The sequence below is a fragment of the Crinia signifera genome, chromosome 8, assembly GCF_055691185.1.
Source record: "Crinia signifera chromosome 8, ASM5569118v1, whole genome shotgun sequence".
Lineage (NCBI taxonomy): Eukaryota > Metazoa > Chordata > Amphibia > Anura > Myobatrachidae > Crinia > Crinia signifera.
In genome coordinates, this window is record NC_139224.1 from 83722116 (window position 1) to 83744736 (window position 22621).

Genomic DNA, 22621 nt, shown 5'->3' on the forward strand with positions numbered 1-22621 from the left:
GTGGCCCACCCTGATGTACTGCTTCAGTTAGTTTCAATCCCAAGAAACTGAGGGGCTGATTCAGACCCATTCGTAACAGGCCGAATTCCTCCCCATCCCCGAAGGTCGAAGTTTGTGTATAGGCAAGCCCTGGGAGAGCACACCTTTTGCAAGTTTCACACTCACCAAGGCGTTTGCTCCATAGTGGGTGGAATGGGGGCAGACAGGGGACTGGAGCAGGGGAACATCCAGATTTTTATGGGTGTGCCATAAAAGTGCTGGGAGCTCCTCTGTAGAGGCAGGCGTGTTGATGCCTGCTTGGGGTGGGTAGCTGACATCAGATGAGGCCCACCCCGAATTAGGCCATCTCCGGCCAATATAAAAGTCAGTCTAGACTGACTTTTATCTGCGAACGGGGAAAAGAAAATCAAAATGATGATTTTTCACCCCTTACAGATGCTAGTGAGGGATACGCGCGGCAGGGGGGCATTCGGCTGCAGATCTCTCTGACTCTTAGGGGCAAATTTACTAAAGGATTGAAAAGTGTGATAGTTGCCCATAGTAACCAATCAGGTCTAGCTATCATTTCTCAATTGCATCCGCTTTACGAACCTTCAGTAATTTTACCCCTGGATTAAGGCTGAATGGAATGAGTGGAGTGTTTATGTTCAACTTTTAAGTTCTCCTCTCCAAGAGAAGCCCAGGAAAGAGATGCAGCTGGCAAGTTTGGATGGGACCAGGCTCTTGCATCTTCACTAGGATGGCGCATGGGATACAGGAGATCCATCCAATCTTCCAGGGTGTATGGGGAGGCTACCTGACAAATCGGAATTCTCCCACAGCTTGTGGGAAAGTAGGCAAGTATGAGAATAGTCTTATTTGTCACATGCTGACTGCTGCATTTGCAGTACTGCAACCACTAATTGTACCATCTTTGCTTTACAGAATTGTATTAATTTTACATTTAGTACATGTGTGCACCACATGTTTCTCTTTAGGGTTTTATTTGTCATTGCAAGATCAGAGGGGGCGTGAACCAGTATCTTTTCTAGGTGCTTATAAAGAAACTTATTGCACTATAACACACTTGTCCCTCTCATTTAATTACAGCAGTGGAGGGAGTCAAGTACTATAAGATATTTAACCAGGCTCAGGGCTTGTTGGAAGAGCCCAGGACCGCCCCCTCTTACCTGTCAGCAGCAGTCTGTCTCCCCGTCCCAGAATGCTGCTGTGTGCTTGCCTGCAGGCGAGTTGGGGAGGCTGCTGTCTGTGCAGGAGGAAAGCTTGCACATTGAACACCATCCCTCTTCACTGAATTTGGTTCTGGCTGGGTGTTGTCAGTGGAGAAATGTTAACACAAGCAAGAGGCCGACACGGAAAGGGTCAACACATGAAAAGGTCAACATGGTGTCAGCAAAAGCATGTGGACCCCCAAATACTGTACTCCGTCGCTCGCCATTCTTCAGGCCAGCGGCTTCACTCTGCTACCAATGTGCTAGGCATACTATACCATTCCCAATTGGAGTCCGTGTAGATGGTAAATTATGAAAAAGTAAAAAAAAAAAACCTCATGTGTTTTGCCACATCGACCTTTTTGCTTGTGTTGGCCATATGACCTATTGACTGATAACCTTGACATTGTCTGTGAGCCATAAGGTAAAACACTGGGAATGACAGATTTTGGGCACATCATAGGCCATATTCAGTGAAGCAAAATGCAAGCAATTTTGCTTCTGAAACAAACCATGCCTCTATGCAAGGGGACCAAAAAACTATTTATATTTATATATTTCTCTGCAGGGTAAATACTGGCTGCTTTTTCATGTAGCCCACAGACATTTTTTTTTTGACACTGCATTTATTTTTGAACAGACCCCACCCAAATCTAAATCTTTTTGCACATGTTAAGCCCCGTACACGCGGTGTGATTTTAGCCATTACCGCCGGGTATATGGTCGCTGAGCGACCATATCCCCATGTGTACGGGGAGACCGTCACCGATAGTGCGCTGCCACGACCAGACCTGAGGTGGTCTCCGATCACAGGAGCATATTGCAGAAAAATGGAAACATTCCATAACCTGTACGAATGGATTTACAAAATGCACTAGATAAGATCTATATATGATTTATCATTTGAGCACCTACTAACTTATCCAATCATCATAAGGAGCAATTTGCACCTAAAAATTATTAATGAGCAGCTAAAATATTACTTAAAAATAGGTCTATAAAACCATCTAGAATTGAACAATGTTATTTATATTTAATTCAAAAACATGCTAAGTTTTGTTTCCATCAGTGCCTTATTTAGATTTTTTTTTTCCTTTTGTGGAAAGCGGCAGCAAACAGCATATTTAGATATGACAAGGGAAGAATGTTTCCCCTTCAAACTCAGGTTTCATTACTGCGGCAATATTTTCCTAAGCTAGAACTCAGTCGAATGACGACAAGACCATATCTCCCACATTCTCAGGAAGGGGGAAGGTGATGGAGGAAAAAGAGGGGCTGCCCGGTGAAATACTTACCTATTTGATAATATAAATGCCCTCAAACAGATTTCAGAGCAGTTTAAATCATGGGATGCGGAGTTCTGGTGTGCACACTAACAAAATATCATACAGCTTTCCATATATTTGGAAGGACAATGGAGCAGATGTATTAATCCTAATAAAGTGGTGATAAAGTGGAAGGTGATAACACACCAATAAATTAGCTCATAATAGTCATTTTTCAAACCCTGCGTGTAAGTTGACAGTTGGGAGCTGATTGGCTGGTGCATTATTACCACTTTAACACTTCACCAGGCTTAATACATTATTAAGAGTTAATTATATAGAGCACACATATATCGCAGCGCTTTGCAGAGAATATTTGAACATTCACATCAGTCCCTGAATCTATATTCCCTACCACATGAACATGCATGTGGGAGAAAACCGGAGTTCCCGGAGGAACCCATGCAAGTACAGAGAGAATATACAAACTCTGCATAGTTAGGGCTAGTGGGAATCGAACCCATGACCTCAGTGCTGTGAGGCAGTAATGCTAACCATTACACCATCCGTTTCCATGTTAGGACCCGTGCTATGGGTGTGACCCATGAACTCCAGGATTCTTGTATCACCCCTAGGCTCCTCATCTCAGAATGGTGTCCAATCATGACAACTCCCCCTTTTAAAATCAGCATGAGAGCAGTTGGCACCTCCATTTGTATGAATCTTTATGACTATAACCCCACCTGTAACAATAAACACTGTTACTAGATTGAATTTGATTATTCCAAGCCGTATGAGAGCTGTTAAGGGTTGCTGTCTGTCAAGAGGGAATCACTTCGAAGCCACTGATAGAATATAAATGGCCAGAGAAAAAAATCAGATACCAAAAATCCTGTAAAAAATGCATTCTTCATTCAAACAATAAACCTGGCATTGATTGTAATCATAATGATTTCCTTAAAATGAAAAAAAAAAACATTCAAATGAAGATGTCATTCTAATCTTTTTACAATCATACTACAAAATAACATGTCCACTGGGCATTGTACTGCTATAAATATCCCATAAATATTAATATATTATCTATTTGAACATCTGTGTTCCTTTATTAATGTAACGCAAGTACAGGGCACCAGTCACAGTTTAATCTCTAATTTGGTACAATAGATTGCAAAGTGCTGCATTGTGATCAATCTACCATTCATAAGGGTTACCCATTTACATTGTTACTTAATGTGCAGTATCATATGTCCCTTTTATGTTATACTGTATGGATCATTAGCTTATTACCCAAACAGTGGTTTGGAATAATGATGTTTTTAGCAGATTATACTTTCCTATGTATTAAAGACTTTAAGGTATGCAGTTGTTTTAAAACAACTCAGTAATCAGTCTTATGTTGTCAACACATTCTGTAAAATGAATTCTATTCAGTGCAGTATGCCACCACAATGTACGCCGCTAATTGTCCCAGGCACTAAGTGGTACATAGGAAAATTAGCCACACCACTGGTCGCAAAGTGATTTCACCTGAGCATTACAGAGGATCTCTGCAATCATTAATAATAACTTAGTTTTTTGTTGGGGAGATTTGTTCCAAAAAATATTGTAAAACAATCCCTCATTTTACCTCAGGGGCAGCTACAATGTTATATTTTAATTGATAGTAAACAGAGCTGTAGTTTTCTTTTCAATGTCAAATAGTTTTCACATGAGATACTTTGTATTAACTGCATGAGGTGATGTCTGTCATAAAAAAGCTAATTGATACTGTCAGCATAGAGCAGGGGTCTTCAACCCGTGGCCTGTGGGCCACGAGTGGCCCGCCGACTTGTTTTTCCTGGCCTGCCAGTAAAATGATGCGTGCTGTATGAAAAAAAAAATCCTTCCGAGCTGTCCTCTTAGTAGAGGGACGCGGCGGAGGATGCTGCTGGGTGACGTTGAGGCTGGGGCGGGTGGGATTGTGCGCGGACATGCGCATTGTCCACTTCCTGACGTCCCGCCCACGCCTTTTCAGACAGCCGGGAGGAGACTGTGACAAACGCGCCAGCCTCCAGCTGCACACTGCACTGCACCGCACCTGTCCCTTCTTAGCTGTGAAGACAGCAAAGACAGACGCTGACGCCGCCAGCAGCAGCAGCAGCCCTCTGCAAGGGACACTGAGGCAGGTGCCTCAGGAGATGGTGAGCTGTCTGTTTTTAGAATTGTTTTGTTGAAGGTGGGGGTCGGGGCGAGGGTGAGGTGAGCTGTCTAGGGTGAGGGTGAGGTGAGCTGGCTTAGAAGGCTGCATTTAGAATTTTTTTTTGGGGGGGGGGGGGGGTGAGGTGACCTGGCTGCATTTAGAAATGTTTTGGGAGTGCTGACTATGGGGGAGGGGGGCTGGCAGTGTAATGTGGCCCTGTGTATGGGGCAATGTGGCCCTATGTATGGGGAGGGGGCTGACTATGGGGGAGGGGGGACTGGCAGTGCAATGTGGTGCTGACTAAGGGAGGGCTGGCATGCTGTGCAATGCAGTGCTGACTATGGAGGGCAATACTAGGACATTTTGTGAGGGACACTACTGGTGGCATTTTATGAGGGACACTACTGGTGGCATTTTGTGAGAGGCACTGCTGGGGGCATCATATGCATAAGCAGGAGTATTGGGGGCCTTATAGTGCAAGGTGCAATGGGCATCATGGTGTGAGGCATGATGTGCAATGGGTGTCACGGTGTGTAGCATAATGTGCAATGGGCATCACCGCTGTGTGGCATAATGTGCAATGGGCATCATGGTGTAATGGGCCTTCATGTTTATATGTCACTGTGCGGCCTTTAGACAGCCAACTTAAGCGTTGAAGGAAAACAGCCATTCCTGCGGTAACCAATGTTTGGTCATGCAGGTTACAAAAGTTAGGTGTCAGGTAATTTTTTTTCCTGCTAGTTCACACTCTTATAATTAGACCTCGCCCCTTATAATTAGACCACACCCCTTTTTGGGAGCTTTCTTAAATACCAAGTTATATATGGGGGGGCTGCATTTTTATTCTGTTCGCACTGGGGCCCTAATTGTTTAGAAATAGCCCTGGTGCAGACTATATATTGGGGGCAGGGTTTATGTGTATGGGCAGCTGTGCCAACTATCTATGCGGGGGCTGTGCTCTCTATCTATTAAGAGCTGTGCTAAATACCACAGTAGAGCATAGTGGCCCTCGGGCTTCGTTGAATTTTTTAATGTGGCCCACACTGTCTTAAAGGTTGAAGACCCCTGGCATAGAGCGAGCGCTCCAATCTGCCATCATCTTCCATACAGCCTATTGAGTGCCATATAACTGCATTAATCTATTATACTGAAATGTACAATTCATCCAAGTACTTTGTAATATGATATCACAACAATATTATCACTGTACCTACCCAACTTACTGTATGTGTGTGGCAAAGGTGTGTGAAAAATACCCTATGTACATATTTGCATGACATATAAAGGCCAATTATGGTTCACACGCTGTGAACTGAATTCGGCCCCTGCCCGATGATCGTGGTTTGTGCATGCGCATTTCTGCGCATGTGCAAACCTCGACTGCGAGCGGCGTCTGCGATTTACAATGGTGCCAGGCCGCTCGCAGTGGGGATGGAGGGCAGGGGGTGGATGGGGGCAGACGCAGGCGGTGGCGGCGCTGGGCCATGGGAACGCTTAGCGTTTCATGGACATTGCCATGAAATGCTGGGTCTTCCCATGGGGATACGGGTGGGACGAAGTCTGCCAGGGCACTCCGCTTGACATCACATGACATCAACCGTCTTCCCTATCTTCATCCAAGCGCCCGCAAATATGTCAGTTTCCACTGACTTATATTTGCAAAGGCAGGAGAAATCATTCAATGGTCGGCGACCAACGAATGATTTCTCCTGCTTCGTAACACATCCCCTCGTACGGTTGAGAGGGGAAACGGCGGCGGGGGGCATGTATTTGCTGGGGTGGAGTCACAAGGACTCAGTAAGCTGCAAGCTTTGCAACTTACTGAGTCGACTAGAATCACCCCCCTGGTGTAGACTGTCCCTTGTATCTTTGAATACACATTATCAGAGTACAATGGGGCAGATGTAGCAATGACAGTTTTTTCAAATGTATGAATAGTGAAAGCCCGCCAATAATGCTTGGCACGGCTGTCCCCTTCAATCCCCCCAGCAAATAGTGGCCAGAGTGATGTATTATCAGCCTTCTAGCCATAAGTCTGCCCCGGCCACTCCGCTAGCTCAGGGCTAGCGTTGTCTTATCTCCGCTGCAGGGACAACACTAGCCCTGCTGCTGGCCCCGGGCTGTGCTCAAGATCTCGCAATAATAGTGAGATCTCGAGCATGCCCAGTGAGCCGGCCGGGCAGGCAAAGTCAGTCCGAACTAACTTTGCCGGACAGGGGAGTTTATGCTCCCCTTCTTTGGCTGACGAGATGTTTAAACATCTGCTGCTGGCTCTGGCTATAGCGATTCAGTGTGTCTTTTTTGTGATGTTGTGCACCTTATGCATGTTTTTCAGAATATCAAGATTTACAGATGATACAGTATCTTTTATGAAGGGTCATTTCATTTGACTTATGGATAACGGGGCATACGGACAGCACAGCACTGAGGTCATGGGTTCAATGAATTCTATGATCCTAACTGTGTGGAGTTTGTATATTCTCTCCGTGCTTGCATGGGTTTCCTCCGGGTACTACAGTTTCCTCCCACAATTCAAAATTATACTGGTAGGTTAATTGGTGGACAACAAAATTAACCCTGGAATGTCTGTGTCTGTGTGTGTGTACATGTGGTAGGGAATATAACGTGACATACTTGTAAGTCAGGGTTGCCGACTTTATAATTCTCCTCTCCGGGAGAAACCCGGAGAGGAGAGTTCCAGCAGCCTCTCAGGGGGCGGGGCTTAAGTGTGACGTCACTAAGCCCCACCCCCATGATGTCAAACTGCCGAATTCACGGATCTCTGTGGAGGAGGCGGGGCTAAAATGACGCGATTGTGTCATTTTAGCTCCGCCCCCTCCTCTGAGACCCGAGGATTGCGGCATTTTAATGCCGCGATCCGGGGTGCAGGGGGGGTCACCCCTGAATCCGGGAGGGTTTCCCACCCTTCCGGGGGGCCGGGAGGGGGTCCCGATTTTCGGGAGACTCCCGGCCATTCCGGGAGAGTCGGCAACCCTGTTGTAAGTATATATAATCATACAATAAGTATCTGTCTAGATCAAAATGTTTATCGTTATCGCCATCACTCATAAGGGGGACTGCCTTTGCTGCAGTCCCCACTCCAAGCCCCACTAGACCTGGCAGGCTCTGGGACTGTGCGTGCACACAAACACCCATTTCCAGTTAGACTGTACTGGCTGCAGTCCCTAGAAGCCCGGTAGGCCTTTTCTTGCAAGAATGCCTCCACTCAAGATGACTTTTTGAAGATATGTACATTGGAGCCAGAACCCAGTTCTTGCTAAGAATAGAAAAAGTATAAATCCAATCAATTTCAGTGACAATAATGAGGGCCAAGCAGATTGTTAGGGGAATCCCACCAATTTAAAGAAGGGGGTTCCACATAGGTCATGCTTTATCTCGACTACTGCACTACTGCATTTTTTTTAATGAAAAAACACCTGCATTTATTCACTTTGAAGCATGACCATAAGTTTATTGGTATTAAAACATTGGAATATATAACTGTGCAGTAAACAGGAAATGTGCAGCTAGCGATTGCACCAGATAAGTAAACAGCAATTACTATTGGTGTCAAAAAATACTATTGTTTCAAAAAAGTGCTGTGAAATCATGCTCCTTCCAGGTGGATTATGCCAACAATTCAATAGAGGTAGATTTATATGTTATCGTTAAATATCCACACTTTGGCTTTACTCAGATCTGATCACAGTACAAATGTGTTTGGAAAATTGGAAAAACCATGTGCACTGCAGGTGGGGCAGATGTAACATGTATAGAGAGAGTTAAATTTGGGTGAGTTATTTTGTTTCTGTGCAGGGTAAATACCGGCAGCATTATTTATACACTGCAATTTAGATTTCAGTTTCAACACACCCCACCCAAATTTAACTCTCTCTGCACATGTTACATCTGCCCCACCTGCAGTGCACATGGTTTTGCTCATTTTCCAAACAAATTTGTACTGCGATCAGATCTGAATAAGGCCCTTTATGCTTCTTAGAATGATAAAAGACTACACATTTATTAAAACATACAATACAATACCTATACATATAATACACTTAAAGCTTTAAAGTGTAACAGTGAATAGTTCTTTGTAAACATAATAAAAAGCTCAAGTAAAAAAACATTAAGGAAAACACTCCTGGTTCATACCATTAAGGGCTGGAGGTTTGTGCATGTATTATGAGTAAATGCAGGTCCATATAGTTTATGGCAAGTCATCTTCATACCTCCCAACTGTCCCGTTACAGCGGGACAATTCTGCTAATTGGATACTGTCCTGCTGTCACAGCCATGGACCACAGTGTCCCAAGGGTGGGAGGTACAGTTGGGGGAGACAGTGGTTCCCCCTGCTCTGATCTGCAAAGCAGCTGGTGATCAGTGAATACAAGATGGCAATAGATGACAACAGAGGCGTACCTAGATATTAGTAGGCCCCATAGCAAAAAAATTTCAGGGCCCCCTATTTAGCAAATGATGGTGATAAATGTATGTAAAACATCTTTGTTGGACAGCAAAGATGGGCCCCGTTCAGGTCTGGGCCCTATAGCAGCTGCACCCCTTGCACCCATGGTAGTTACGCCCTTAGATGACAACACTGGGAATTGTGCCGTGAGGGCACGCCCACACCACTTGCTGCAGCTGCAACGGAGGTCCCGTGTTGCAATTTTCAGAAGTTGGGAGGTATTCAGCTACACATCACCCAGAATTGCCCAGTTGTTTAAAAGGGATACGGTCACTAGGTCTACAGCATTATGGTCGACAAGCATTAGGTCAACATGCATTTAGGCCGACATGACTGTAGGTCGGCATGGGGTAGGGCAACAGGGTCATTAGGTCAACAAAAGCATTAGGTCCACATGGGGAAGGTCGAAAGTCAAAAGGACGACATGGGGTTTTTCTTTTTTTTTTTTAGGTCGACATGTGCCAACAGGTGGTGTTTCATGCCATACCAGCCACTAGGGCATGGTGGGAAAATAAAATAGTGTGCCGAGTGTAGTGAGGCACCGTGCCCGAAGCATGACGAGTGCAGAGATCCATGTGAGGGGACGTGGTGCTACATTTTAGTGTCCATGTCGACTGTGCAGAAATTGGGGACAAAAAAATGTGAAAAACCCCATGTCGACCTTTTGACTGTCGACCTTCCCTATAGGGTCATTTTGACAGGCTTTTAACTAGTCAGTACATAATGAAATGGGATTATATTATTGTTCACTACTAATATTTTTTTGAAGACTCATGGAAATGTTCCTTACGTATAGTACTTCTTAAACTGTCAATCTATTTCAATGTTTGGTAAGAAGACCAATTGTGAAAATACTCTCTCACCAGAAAAAAAAAAAATCACCTAAAAAAGGCCAACTGACCAATCGTTAAGCATTTATTCTCAATTGTAAAAAAAAAAATGTCTATTTCAAACATAATTGGTATACATAAAATGGGAACCGGTTTAAATTTGGTCTACAGTTCCCATGCGGACAACCAATAGGTTGACACAACCAATAGGTCGACACGCAATAGATGGACACTGACAAAGGGTTGACATGCAATAGGTCAGCACTGACTAAAGGTTGACACAAGTGAAAAGTCAATGTGTTTTTATTTTCTTTTTACCATCCACATGGACTACAATATGAAACCGTACCGTGTTCCGAGCATAGTGAGGCACCAGGCCTGAAGGAATGGCAGACAATGCAAGAGTACACACTAAACTAACTGAGGGTTTCGACAGGTATCGCCACTGACACAAAAAAATTAGAACACTCATGTCGAACTCTTGACCCACTTGACCTGTTACACGTTGACATTTTTCTGTGTTGACCTATTGCATGCCGACCTTTTCTCTGTGTCAACCTATAAACTGTCTACCTAGACACTGTAGACCAGGCATGTCCAACGTTGGCCCTCCAGATGTTTTGAAACTACACATCCCAGCATGCTTTGCCACAGTTTTGCTATTAGAGAATGCTAAAACTATTGCAAAGCATGCTGGGATGTGTAGTTTCAAAACATCTGGAGGGCCAACGTTGGACATGCCTGCTGTAGACCTTTCAACACACACCCAAATGAATCAGTGGGCAACAATCAATACAGAAGAGAAGTTACAGAAGCCATCTTCCATCTTTTACAGGTGTGAGCTTGAGGAAAGGCCCTCGCTGAATCGGACAATGGATTTATGGATTAAATGTAAGCCATATACAGAGAATGCATTTGTCAGATGAAGGCACAAATGGATTTAATCATGACTTCACTGTATGCTTTTAGAATGATCATTACTTAATGTAATACAGCATGGAAACTGTAATATATAGTCATCTACTTTGCATTAATGTTGGTCTAGTATTGTAAGGATTTATGTTGCAGCTACTGTATAGTTATACACAGTAGTTGTGCTACTAATACATCACTACCTTCTCAGCAGCAGTCCATCAAGACAACAACTCAGCTGTCACATTACATAGCTGTATTATGGCAGTGAGTAAATGAACCCACTTTAATACACTTATCTATGTCTGGTCAATCAATTAATAATATATCTGTAGACAATTAATTTTCTGGTAAATAAATTTGATTAACAAGAACCACACGATATTGGTAAATACTGTGGTAGGCTTTAGCACAATCTACAGCTTACCTTAATGGGATGGTATTATTTAGAGCGAGGTACCGCCTCTCATTTCCTCTATAGGGCAAGTTAGCATGTTTTCCAATAAGTATAAGTTACATCACCATTGGTGATCACACACAAAAATTAACCAACATTAACTGGTTTATAACAAGAGAAAATAGAAGAGGTATCAGGATAAATGTCTGCTAACATCTCTCATGCTGAAATGGAAACATTAAAAACGCCAATGACAATAATGAATGTGAAGTCTATCGTGCAGCAGTATCTTTGCACGGAGTTGGAGTAATGTACAATATACTTTTCCACAAAGATAAACTGATGGGAGTCAGTGGATGGAACAATTCCCTAACCTAATGACACATACTGTACTGTAATAATATACAATAGCATACACAATCGCAGCAAACAACTGAAGAGTACATACAGTACTGTACAGAAGCAGGGACTGACAATGGGGCAGTTATCTTACCAGATAGCGATCCTGCTCTTGGGATAGTCCAGGTTGTCTATGCAGTGCAGGAAGTAGGGAAGCGTGTGTGCAGCGTTCCGGGCTATGATGACAACCAGGACACTGGGTTTCTGCAGGGAGGATTCAGGAAGGATTTCATCTTCAATAGTCAGCTCCTCTCCTGCCGCACATATAAGGGAAATGTAACAGAGCAGCAGCAGCAGCAGCAAGGACGTGTAGCCAGCTTTCCATATAGCCATGTTACATGCAGCTGGCCGACCATCCGCATACTGCCCTGCCTGTGTCCTGGGATCAGGGACTCCTCCAGCACTATACACTCCTCCAGCACTGCATGGGGGGATGGAGCTGAAATTTGAGAGCATGAGAGTGTAACAGTGGGGGCTCAAGGTTTTTGTAGAGACGAGCCAGTCTGCAGGCATGCGGAAAGCAAGGTTTAAGCCATCCTTTAATAATGACTCCCATTCATAGGCATGTCACAGTCACTCCATAACGTATAGCTCTTGTCAGTTCAATTTCACTACGGATCACTGTAGCAGCAAAGTAAGACGGCTGCAGTGCGAAAGGTCCATGCCGGTGTTACACATTGGACCTTATTCAGGTATGTTCGCTTGCATGCAAATTTGCATGCGAGCTCAATGTTTTCTAAATGCGCATGTGCTTTTCTGGGCATGTGCATGCGCCGGTGTGTGCGTCCACAGCGAACAGATTGTTTGGCTGGTGCACGCACCCAACATTGCGGCCGGGGGGTGTTGGGCCGGGGAACTCGTCCATGGGAACGCCCTGCGTTTCATGAAAACGCTAGGTGTTTCCATGGTAATCACACGGTGACGTGCGCACCAGGGGCAAGTAGCTGACAACAACGGATGTCAGCTGCCCGCCCACTTCCTTCAGAATGCCCACGCACATCTAAGGTTGCTCTGAGCAACCTTAGATTTGCATGTGCCTTCCATGTCATTCGATGGTTGGCGACCATCGAATGATAAGAGTGTTCCCCCGCAGGCTGCGAATGAATGTTTATGTAAAACATTAATTCTCAGCCAGTGCGTGTGAACCAGGCCACCATTCGCAAGGCGAGGTTTGGAGGACTCACACCCTTGTGAATCAACCAGAATAACCCTCATAGTACAGAGAGAGGAGAACAGGGAACATTGGGCCTGATTTAGACCTAGTGTACATTCCCTGTCTAGTGAGCAGGTAAACGGCACCCTGACGAATGCACACCCCCTCCTATAATGCGAGTGGATGTGGATGCACGAAGAAGAAATCATTCAGTGCCTCTCTGTTCACAGCAAGGGCCGGTGCAAGGCACCGGAGCGCCCCAGGTGAGTCGGGGTGGGGGCGCCCCAGAGCTGGGGGGTGTACCTGTCCTGCGGCTGTGTATATAAAGCTTGTGGCGGCAGCGGGGGGTCCCTGCAGTCAATAAAAAATAACGAGCGCTATCCGCCTGGCTACGCGGAAGCGCTTCTGTTGTGAAAACACTGGCCGCACGGCGCACGCTGATTGGCTGAATCTCAGCCAATCAGCGTGTGGCCAGTGTTTCCACAACAGAAGCGATTCCGCGTAGCCAGGCGGATAGCGCTCGTTTTTTTCTTATTGACTGCAGGGACCCCCGCTGCCACCGCCGCAAGCTTTATATACACAGCCGCAGGACAGGTACCCCGCGGCATGGGGGGGGGGGGGGGGGAGGGGCGAAATGCCGCCCTCCAGTGGCCGGCGCCCTAGGCAAATGCCTAGATTTGCCTAGTGGTGGCGCCGGCCCTGTTCACAGCCACCATCGCATGTCACTGGAGCGTGCTGCAGCGCTCACCACTCATTGCTGCCCCGTACACACTTGGCGGCTTTCACATGAAAATGGTTGAAAAAAAAAGTGCCTGAAGTTATGTGGTGATGTACAGAGTTGTGCTTCTCATTGTCCACATGTTTTATGATTGTCATCCACTATCCTTTGGATTTTCTTATCACTTTGACCATAAATAAATAACGACCAACCCAAGGGCACACATTTTTGGAACCACTGTATAAACTTGATTTCTGTAAATATTACAGGGAATTAGTAGAAGTTTTTAACTGCTCATAATTTCTATTTAAAGTCAAATAAAGCATTAGATCTATTGGATATAGCAACAATATATAGTGCAGCCGGGCATAAAGTGATCCGGGGATTGAACTAATTTCCCTACCCAATAAACAATGTTTTTCCCGAAGGGGTTGGGACACAAAGCATAGCTCCGCCCCTGATACCCATTAAGCCCCACCCCCATGTTTTGATTGGCCCATAGGCCAATCAGTTAGAGAAAATGGATGACCATCGATAGGTAAAAAACATTGATGGTCATCCATTGCATAGTATGCCACTATCAATGGCCAGTTTCACTATTGCACGATGGTGATGGCAATGGCAACAATGGGCATCCCTAATTACGAGTGGTGGAACCTCACTTTAAATCCTGTACTGCAATATTTAATTAGCTGCAGTCATTTATCCAATGAGCCCCTATGCTTGCACTCTACAGTTAAATGCCTCATAGAAACATAGAATTTGACGGCAGATAAGAACCACTTGGCCCATCTAGTCTGCCCCTTTTTTTAATCATGTTACCTCAAACCATATTTGATCCTTATTTTTTGTAAGGATATCAATATGCTTATCTCAAGCATGTTTAAATTGTACTACTGTATTTGCGTCTACCACCTCTGATGGTAGACTATTCCACTTATCTACTACTCTTTCTGTGAAAAAATTCTTCCTCACATTTCCCCTGAATCTTCCTGCCTCTAGTTTCAGTGCATGTCCTTGTGTTCTGTTGCTCCTCTTCCTGTGAAGAATGTCTCCCACCTGCACCTTGTTAAAACCCTTGATATATTTGAAAGTTTCTATCATGTCCCCCCTTTCCCTTCTCTGCTCTAAAGTATACATATTAAGATCTTTTAGTCTTTCCTGGTACGTTTTGTGATGTAGGCCATGCACCATTTTAGTTGCTCTTCTTTGTACAGTCTCTAATGTATTTATATCCTTCTGGAGATATGGCCTCCAGAACTGAACACAATACTCTAGGGCCCTTATTCTGATCTGTGCGGCCAGATCAGAATATGCGGCCAGGACCGTGCAGGCGAATCCCCGCCTTCCATACGGATCGCCACCTCCGTCCGTACGCGGATATGTGGCGGTCCGCATGAAAGTGGACGGGGATACGCCTCCTCCATCTTGGGAGCAGCCCCTGCATTCGATGGTCGCCGACCATCGAATGCAGGGCCGCACGCTCCACCAGCTCCCGCCACCCTAGACCACACGGACACTTGTCCGTATGAAATCATGTATGGGGGCGGGCAGCTGACATCCGGCGATGTCAGATGCCCGCCCCCTACACATGCGTCACGGCTTTATTACCATGCATACGCCCAGCGTTTGCATGGGAACGCCCATGAAACGCGGGGCGTATGCATAGGGTAATGAGGCTAAGTAGCCCCTCACGCCCCTCTCCGCCCCCTGTGCGGCGTCTAAAAAAAACGTACGGCGAAACCGCTTGCACATGCGCAGAGTGACCTCTGCACATGCGCAGACGAAAAACATCGGCGGTACGACCGCAAGCGGATAACACTGCACCAACCAGAATAAGGGCCAAGGTGAGGTCGTACCAATGACCTATACAGTGGCATTATTACTTATTTCTTTCTACTGCTGATACCTCTCCCTATGCAACCAAGCATCTGACTTGCCTTCTTCATTGCTTTGTTACATTGCCTACCTGCTTTTAAGTCTCCTGAAATAATGACACCTAGATCACTCCCTTCCTCAGTAGTTTCCATTATAGTGCCATTTATACTATATTGAGTCTTTTAATTTCTGAGACCCAAGTGCATGATTTTGCATTTTTTGGCATTAAACTGTAGTTGCCATTCTCTTGACCATTTCTCTAATATACCTAGATCCACAATCATTTGTTTTACCCCTCCTGGTGCATCTACACTGTTGCATACCTTTGTGTCATCTGCAAAAAGGCACATTTTACCCTCAATTCCATTTGCAATATCACCAATAAAGATATTAAAAAGCACCGGTCCAAGTACAGATCCCTGGGGTCAGTGGCGTAACTATAAATTTTGCTCCCCCAAGCCAAAAAAGTTGTGGCGCCCCCCCACTAACCATATATACAGTAATATATATATATATATATATATATACACACACACACACACAGGGATCCAGAAAAATTGACAGTGGGGGCACTACAATAAATAAATGGGGGGGGGGGGGGCAGTTTCATGCAGGTTCCTAGAAAAGTGTGTATGGTCTAATAAAACGGGTTGTGGACTCCAAGGAAATACTGTTCCCAGGAGCCACAAATTCATTTTCATCATTCCGGGTGCATGGGATACAGTTCTAGATGGGGACAGATGCTGTGGAGAGGGGGGGGGGGGCAGATGGGTATATGCTCGGCAGAGAGGGGGAGACAGATGTGGGGAGAGGGGAGATAGATGCTGAGAAGTGCGCATTGGGCAGATGCTGGGTGGCACAGATGTTGGGCAGGAAGAGGGGGACAGGTGATGAGCAGGGAGGTGGGTACAGATGCTGGACAGAGAGAGGGGGAGAGATGCTGGGGATGGGGGGGACAGACATTGCACAGAGAGAGGAAGACAGGTGCTGGGGAGGGGGATGAATGGTGGGCAGAGAGAGGGGGTGGTTTGCAGGGAGTGGGGGACGGATGGTTGACAGGGAGAGGGGGAACGGATGGTGGGCAAAGAGAGGAGATGGATGGTGGGCAGACAAAGGCCGGATGGTGGACAGGGAGAAGGGGTACGGATGGTGGGCAGAGAGAGGAGATGGATGGTGGGCAGACAAAGGCCGGATAGTGGACAGGGAGAAGGGATAATGATGGTTGGCAGGGAGAGGAGGGGGGGCAGATGCTGGGCAGGCATAGGGGGGAGAGAGAGGATAGCCAGTGAGTCGGCGGAAGAAACTAGGCAGGGAGAAGGAGGAAGATACTGGGCAGGTAGAGTGGGGACAGATATTGGGCAGGGAGTGGGGGTAGGCAATGGGATGGAACGAAAGACTGGGGGGCGGGCATAGACGGACTACCTCATACATACATACATACATACATACATACATACATACATACATACATACACTGCCTCCCTGATACATACAGTACATTCATATACTGCCTACCACATACATACATACATACATACCATCCATACACTACCTACCTCATGCATACATACATGCATACATACATACACTGACTTCCTTACGCATACATACATACATACATACATACATACATACACTGCCTCCCTCATACATACATACATACATACATACATACATACATTGCACCCTCATGCATACATACATACATACAAACACTGCCTCCCTCCTACATACATACACTGACTTCCTTATTTATGCATACATACATACATACATACATACATACATACACTGCCTCCCTCATACATACATACATACATACATACATACATACACTGCCACCCTCATACATACATACATACATACATTCATTGCACCCTCATGCATACATACATACATACATACATACATACATACATACATCCATATGTCCCCAAAATGACATCCATACATATATCCCAATATGTTAATAATGTAACATACCACTGGCGCTGGATGGAGGGCCTACCAGCAGCAGCACTAGGGAGTCCAGCAGCAGGTGTTTGCAGGGGCCAGCTTAATTGTCCCCTGGCAGAGAAGAGGCAGCAGCTCCGGCTCCAGGAATCCATGCTTGTTCTCAGCAGTGACTGGAGGGAGGAGGCGGGGCCGGGGCTCAGAACTGCAGCGTGGAAAGTGAAACTGAAAGTAAAGGGGCTTCCCCCTGCTGCTGCTGCCCTCCTATGAAAGCCCCGGCTCCTGCGTCCTGTCCAGCAGCAGCTGCTGCTTTCATCCCAGCCGGCGCTGCTGCCTGTCATCCCTCCCTGCACACTGGTTAGTATGCCGGGCGCCCACCGCAGGTGGCTCCCCCAAGCAGCCGCGGGGGCTGCCTTTATTGAAGCTACGCCACTGCCTGGGGTACTCCACTTGTAACCTTTCCCTCCTTTGACTGTACTCCGTTTACTACAACTCTCTGTTTTCTGTCCTGCAACCGCGCTCTTATCCATTCAACTATCTTAGAATACAATCCCAATTATGCCTCCCCAAATTGTGAAGGTTATTCAAAAAACCCACTTCAACTACACTATGGAAACAGAATACATCCCATACTCCTATTCAACTTCCTCCCCCCTTGTACGCTGGTCCTACTGGCATGACTACGTCACTGACGGACAAGGTTCACAATATTTCCCTAAGCCATCCCTCTGCGATCCCCGCCAATTTAGCCTTAATGAGTGAGTCTCGATAGCTCTAAGCAATGTACATTCCCCCAATGCCACATTTCTACTTACCTGACCTTTTGCCCACGAACCACGGAAAGTGGCGGACGCCCGCAACCTATGTTATTATGTTCGGCACGTATGCCTCCAGCTGTTATCTGTTTCTGCCCATGTCTTTTTATGCTTTGTATTTTACGTTTAACATATGTACTCTGCCAATTTGATTGTATGTTTGCAGAACTCCCCCCCCCCCCTCCCCCCACACTTGTACCTCCTATCCCCCCTACCTTTTCTCTTTTTTCTGTACCCCCCCTCCCTATAATTGCATTCAATAAAAATATTGATGTTAAAAAAAAAAAGAATACAATCCCAAGCTTTCAAGTTTATTTAACAGTCTGCGATGTGGGACAGTGTCAAAAGCTTTACTAAAGTCTAGGTAAGCTACATCTACAGCCCCACCTTGATCTATTACTTTAGTCAGTGGCGCAATAAATAATACTTATAACTTCTGTATGTCCGGACTCTTCCTGGTGAGACGGTGGTGGTTCTCAGGTAGGTCGCATTTTTTTTCAGATGGAGGTGTTCAACGTGAAAAAATAAATGAAAAACCAAAAATTAGATTGATGTGTCTGTGTCTATTTATTATAAACGCTCAAGGCGTAGTGTTCAATGGTATATATGGAGGTCGTTTTAATGCCCCTTAAGCGTACCAGAACTCATGTGGGTTCAAAGCGGTACTCCTCTTGTAAAGGTTTCTTTACTGGGTTGATCAAAGGGGAAAATAGGACTTCTCCAAGTGGATATGTGAATTGATCCCGATGTCTCCACGGTTACTCAGGAAAAGGGAAAGGTGTCTGAGATCTATGGTCTCTTTATATGTGCCCACAGTAGGTGTTGTGAGAGCCCATAAAGGTATCTTTTATCCAATATATCAGGAAGCCAATTCAAGGTAAAAAACTCCACAAAATTAAATTTTTTATCAAATTACATTTTGTGGAGTTTTTTACCTTGAATTGGTAGCCCATAAGAAAAGCCCATAAGAAAAGAAACCTTTATAGGTTTGAAAACCTCCTGAAACTCCGTGACTAGGGGTACGCCCTCCTTCAAAACATCTAAAAAGATACCTTTACATATGTATCACCTTTTCCTATTTAGTAAGTGAGGTACGCTGTTTAGGCTCCTTTGTACTTACGCAGCCCTCACATTATTATTTTTTGCACATAAGATGAGACTATAGATCTCATACACTTTTCCTTTTTTCCGAGTAACTACGGAAACATCGGGATTCACTCACTCATTGGTGTCATCAAATCAGTGGGATACCAGACAAGAAAAGAAACCTTTATATGTTTGAAAACTTCTTGAAACATCGTGAGTAGGGGTACGCTTTCCCTCAAGCATATAAAGATACCTTTACACGTGTGTCCTTCTGTTCTATTTAGTAAGTGAGGTACGCTGTTTAGGTTCCTTTATACTTATACAGCTCTCACAACACCTACTGTGGGCACATATAAAGAGACCATAGATCTCAGACACCTTTCCTTTTTCCCGAGTAACCGTGGAGACATCGGGATCAATTCACATATCCACTTGGAGAAGTCCTATTTTCCCCTTTGATCAACCCAGTAAAGAAACCTTTACAAGAGGAGTACCGCTTTGAACCCACGTGAGTTCTGGTACGCTTAAGGGGCATTAAAACGACCTCCATATATACCATTGAACACTACGCCTTGAGCGTTTATAATAAATAGACACAGACACATCAATCTAATTTTAGTTTTTTCATTTATTTTTTCACGTTGAACACCTCCATCTGAAAAAAAAATCCGACCTACCTGAGAACCACCACCGTCTCACCAGGAAGAGTCCGGACATACAGAAGTTATAAGTATTATTTATTGCGCCACTGGTTTATATATCCCATTTTTTCCAAAATTCTATGTATTGAAGTAAGGGTGTATCTTCAGGGATTGGTAACCTAAGGCTGCACTACGCCACGTACCATCTATCATCTTCTTGTTCTCTTCTATTACTTTAGTCACCCAGTCAACAAAGTCAATAAGATTTGTTTGACATGACCTCATACTGACATTAACCTCATACTGTATTTGCAATGGTGGCCATGAAACACATAGGTCCAGGAACTTATCCTGGATCCTATGTGTTTTTGCCTGAAAATTGGCAACATTTAAATTTTTTTTATAAATACTAGATAAAATCGCATCTTGGGTCCGATTCAGACCTGTTTGTGTCCAAATTCGGCACCGCTTTTGAATGTGGGGGGGCTGCGCATGCATGATTATGCGTATCACACCCGTTAAGGCGTCCGCACAGGCAGTGGAGGGCAGAGGGAAGGCAGGAGAACGCCCAGTGTTTTATGGCCGTCCTCATGAAAATGCTGGGCCTTCCCATAGGGTCGATGCCTGCTCGGGGTGGGCAGCTGACATCTCATGACATCACGTCTCTCCCATATTTGGCGATCAGCGGCGGAAATAAAAGTTAGTTTAGACTGATTTTTATTTCTGAAGGGGAAAAAATCATTAGCTGGTCAGCATGCGAGGGGATGTGTTCTCATACAAATCCCCTTGCATGCTGGTGAGGGTATGCGGGCAGTGTGGGAATAGGCGGCGGTGATCTGTTCCCTAGGCTGCGAGTACATGAAGCTTAGAGAACTGGTCTGAATCAGGCCCCTAGTTTAAAAGGCATGTGATGCGCTACAACAGCGTACGTTTTTAACAAGTACAGAAAGTAAAGGCTGCACATACTTTGATATGCAATATGCAATGCATAGGAGTGCGCATGGCAAGCCAAAAGTAACATGGTGCACCACACAGTGGGCCTTATTCTAGTTCACTCTCTGACAAAATCCTTCTTAGATGGACAAAACCATGTGCACTGCAGGTGAGGTAGATGTTATTTGTGCAGAGAGAATGAGATTTGGGTGGGGTTTTACTTCAAAGTGAGATCTATATTGCAGTGTAAAAATAAAGCAGCCAGTATTTACCCTGCACAGAAACAAAATAACTCACCCAAATCTAATTCTCTCTGCACATTTTACATCTGCACCCCTGCAGTGCACATGGGCCCTTATTCTGGTCAGTGCGGATATATCCGCGTGCGTTCTGCACGCCGATGTTTTGTGTCTGCGCATGTGCAGAGGCGTCTCTGCGCATGTGCGAGCGGGGCGTACGGCCAAATCCCGCATGATATGTGAACACTCCGAACAGGGGGTGGAGAGGGGCGTGAAGGGCTATTTGGGCTCATTACCATATGCATACGCCCCGCGTTTCATGGGCGTTCCCATGCAAACGCTGGGCGTACATATGGTAATGCGGCCGTGACGCACGTGTAGGGGGCGGACATATGACATCGCCGGATGTCAGCTGCCCGCCCAGATCCCTGCTTTTGCACGGAAAAATGTCCGTGTGGTCTGAGGTTGCGGGAGCTGGTGGAGCACTCGGTCCTGCATTCGATGGTCTGCGACCATCGAATGATGGGGGAGGTTCCCTTAGATCAGTGTTTTTCAACCACTGTGCCGTGGCACACTAGTGTGCCTTGAGCTGTTCTCAAGTGTGCCTCCAGATCTAGAGATGCCCAAACTAGTTTACATCCACCACCAGTTCAAGTGTTATTTACTCTCTTCTTTTCATTTAAAGGGCCAATGTATTTTATTTGTTTTACCTGTGGGGACCAGTGTGATTGTTTTTTATATGGGGGGCAATAGGTTTGGTTTTTTCCTGTGGGGGCCAATGTGTTTTGCCCTGTGGGGATCTCATGGTGTGCCTTGGCAATTTTCAAATCTTATTTAGTGTGCCGCAAGGTAAAAAGGTTGAAAATCACTGCCTTAGATGGAGGAGGCGTATTCCGTGAAAAATACACGTGCGGTCCGTTCGGCCAGCTTCTTACTGCGTACGGACGGAGTTTGCGATCCGTATGGAAGGCGGGGTTTCGCACGCACGGTCCTGGCCGCATAATCGGATCCGGCCGCACCGATCAGAATAAGGGCCATGGTTTTGTCCATCTAAGAAGGATTTTGTCAGAAAGAGTGAACTAGAATAAGGCCCCGTGTCTGGGCACCTTTAGGGCATTTCACATATATTTCATTATTCCGACTGACAGTTAATATTTTCAAATGTATTTAAGACAGACAGTTTGGAAGTTCCCAGATATGTAGATGTGGCACAGCAAGATGACATCATGTTCAGCAAGGTCACCACATTTCTGCCTCTTTATGCAAATAGAATACTTTTGCTACAAATCTCTTCACATTTCCACTGATTGTGGTCTCAGGAGGTTAACCTCAAGAGATCTGTTATTTTCTCAGAGTGTCAGTATGAAGGGAAGGTGTGTGTCCTAATAATATCTGCACCTTTCTGTAACATTTTTATTTAAATTTGGAAAAAAGTATAACAGATCTACAATACAGAGCTGTCTAACTTAAATGCTGTGCTTTTTTGGTTTAAACTTACAGTACATACAGAACATAGGAAAAAATAGAACATATGCTGTATT

The 22621-nt window shown here is 45.3% G+C and overlaps 1 protein-coding gene across 2 annotated transcripts in view; it reads right to left on the reverse strand.

Annotated features, from left to right (window-relative positions):
- The window catches only part of COLGALT2 (collagen beta(1-O)galactosyltransferase 2), a 201986-nt gene that overhangs the window by 139729 nt on the left and 39636 nt on the right, over positions 1-22621 (reverse strand). Inside the window, exon 1 of one of the 2 annotated variants that reach the window (XM_083156771.1) lies at positions 11759-12475. The exons of the other annotated variant lie outside the window; for it this stretch is intronic. Coding sequence (XP_083012897.1) covers positions 11759-12177 — 419 coding nt within the window. The 5' untranslated portion in view covers positions 12178-12475. Of the gene's footprint in view, positions 1-11758; positions 12476-22621 lie in introns of those variants that run through there. 2 annotated transcript variants of the gene reach the window in all.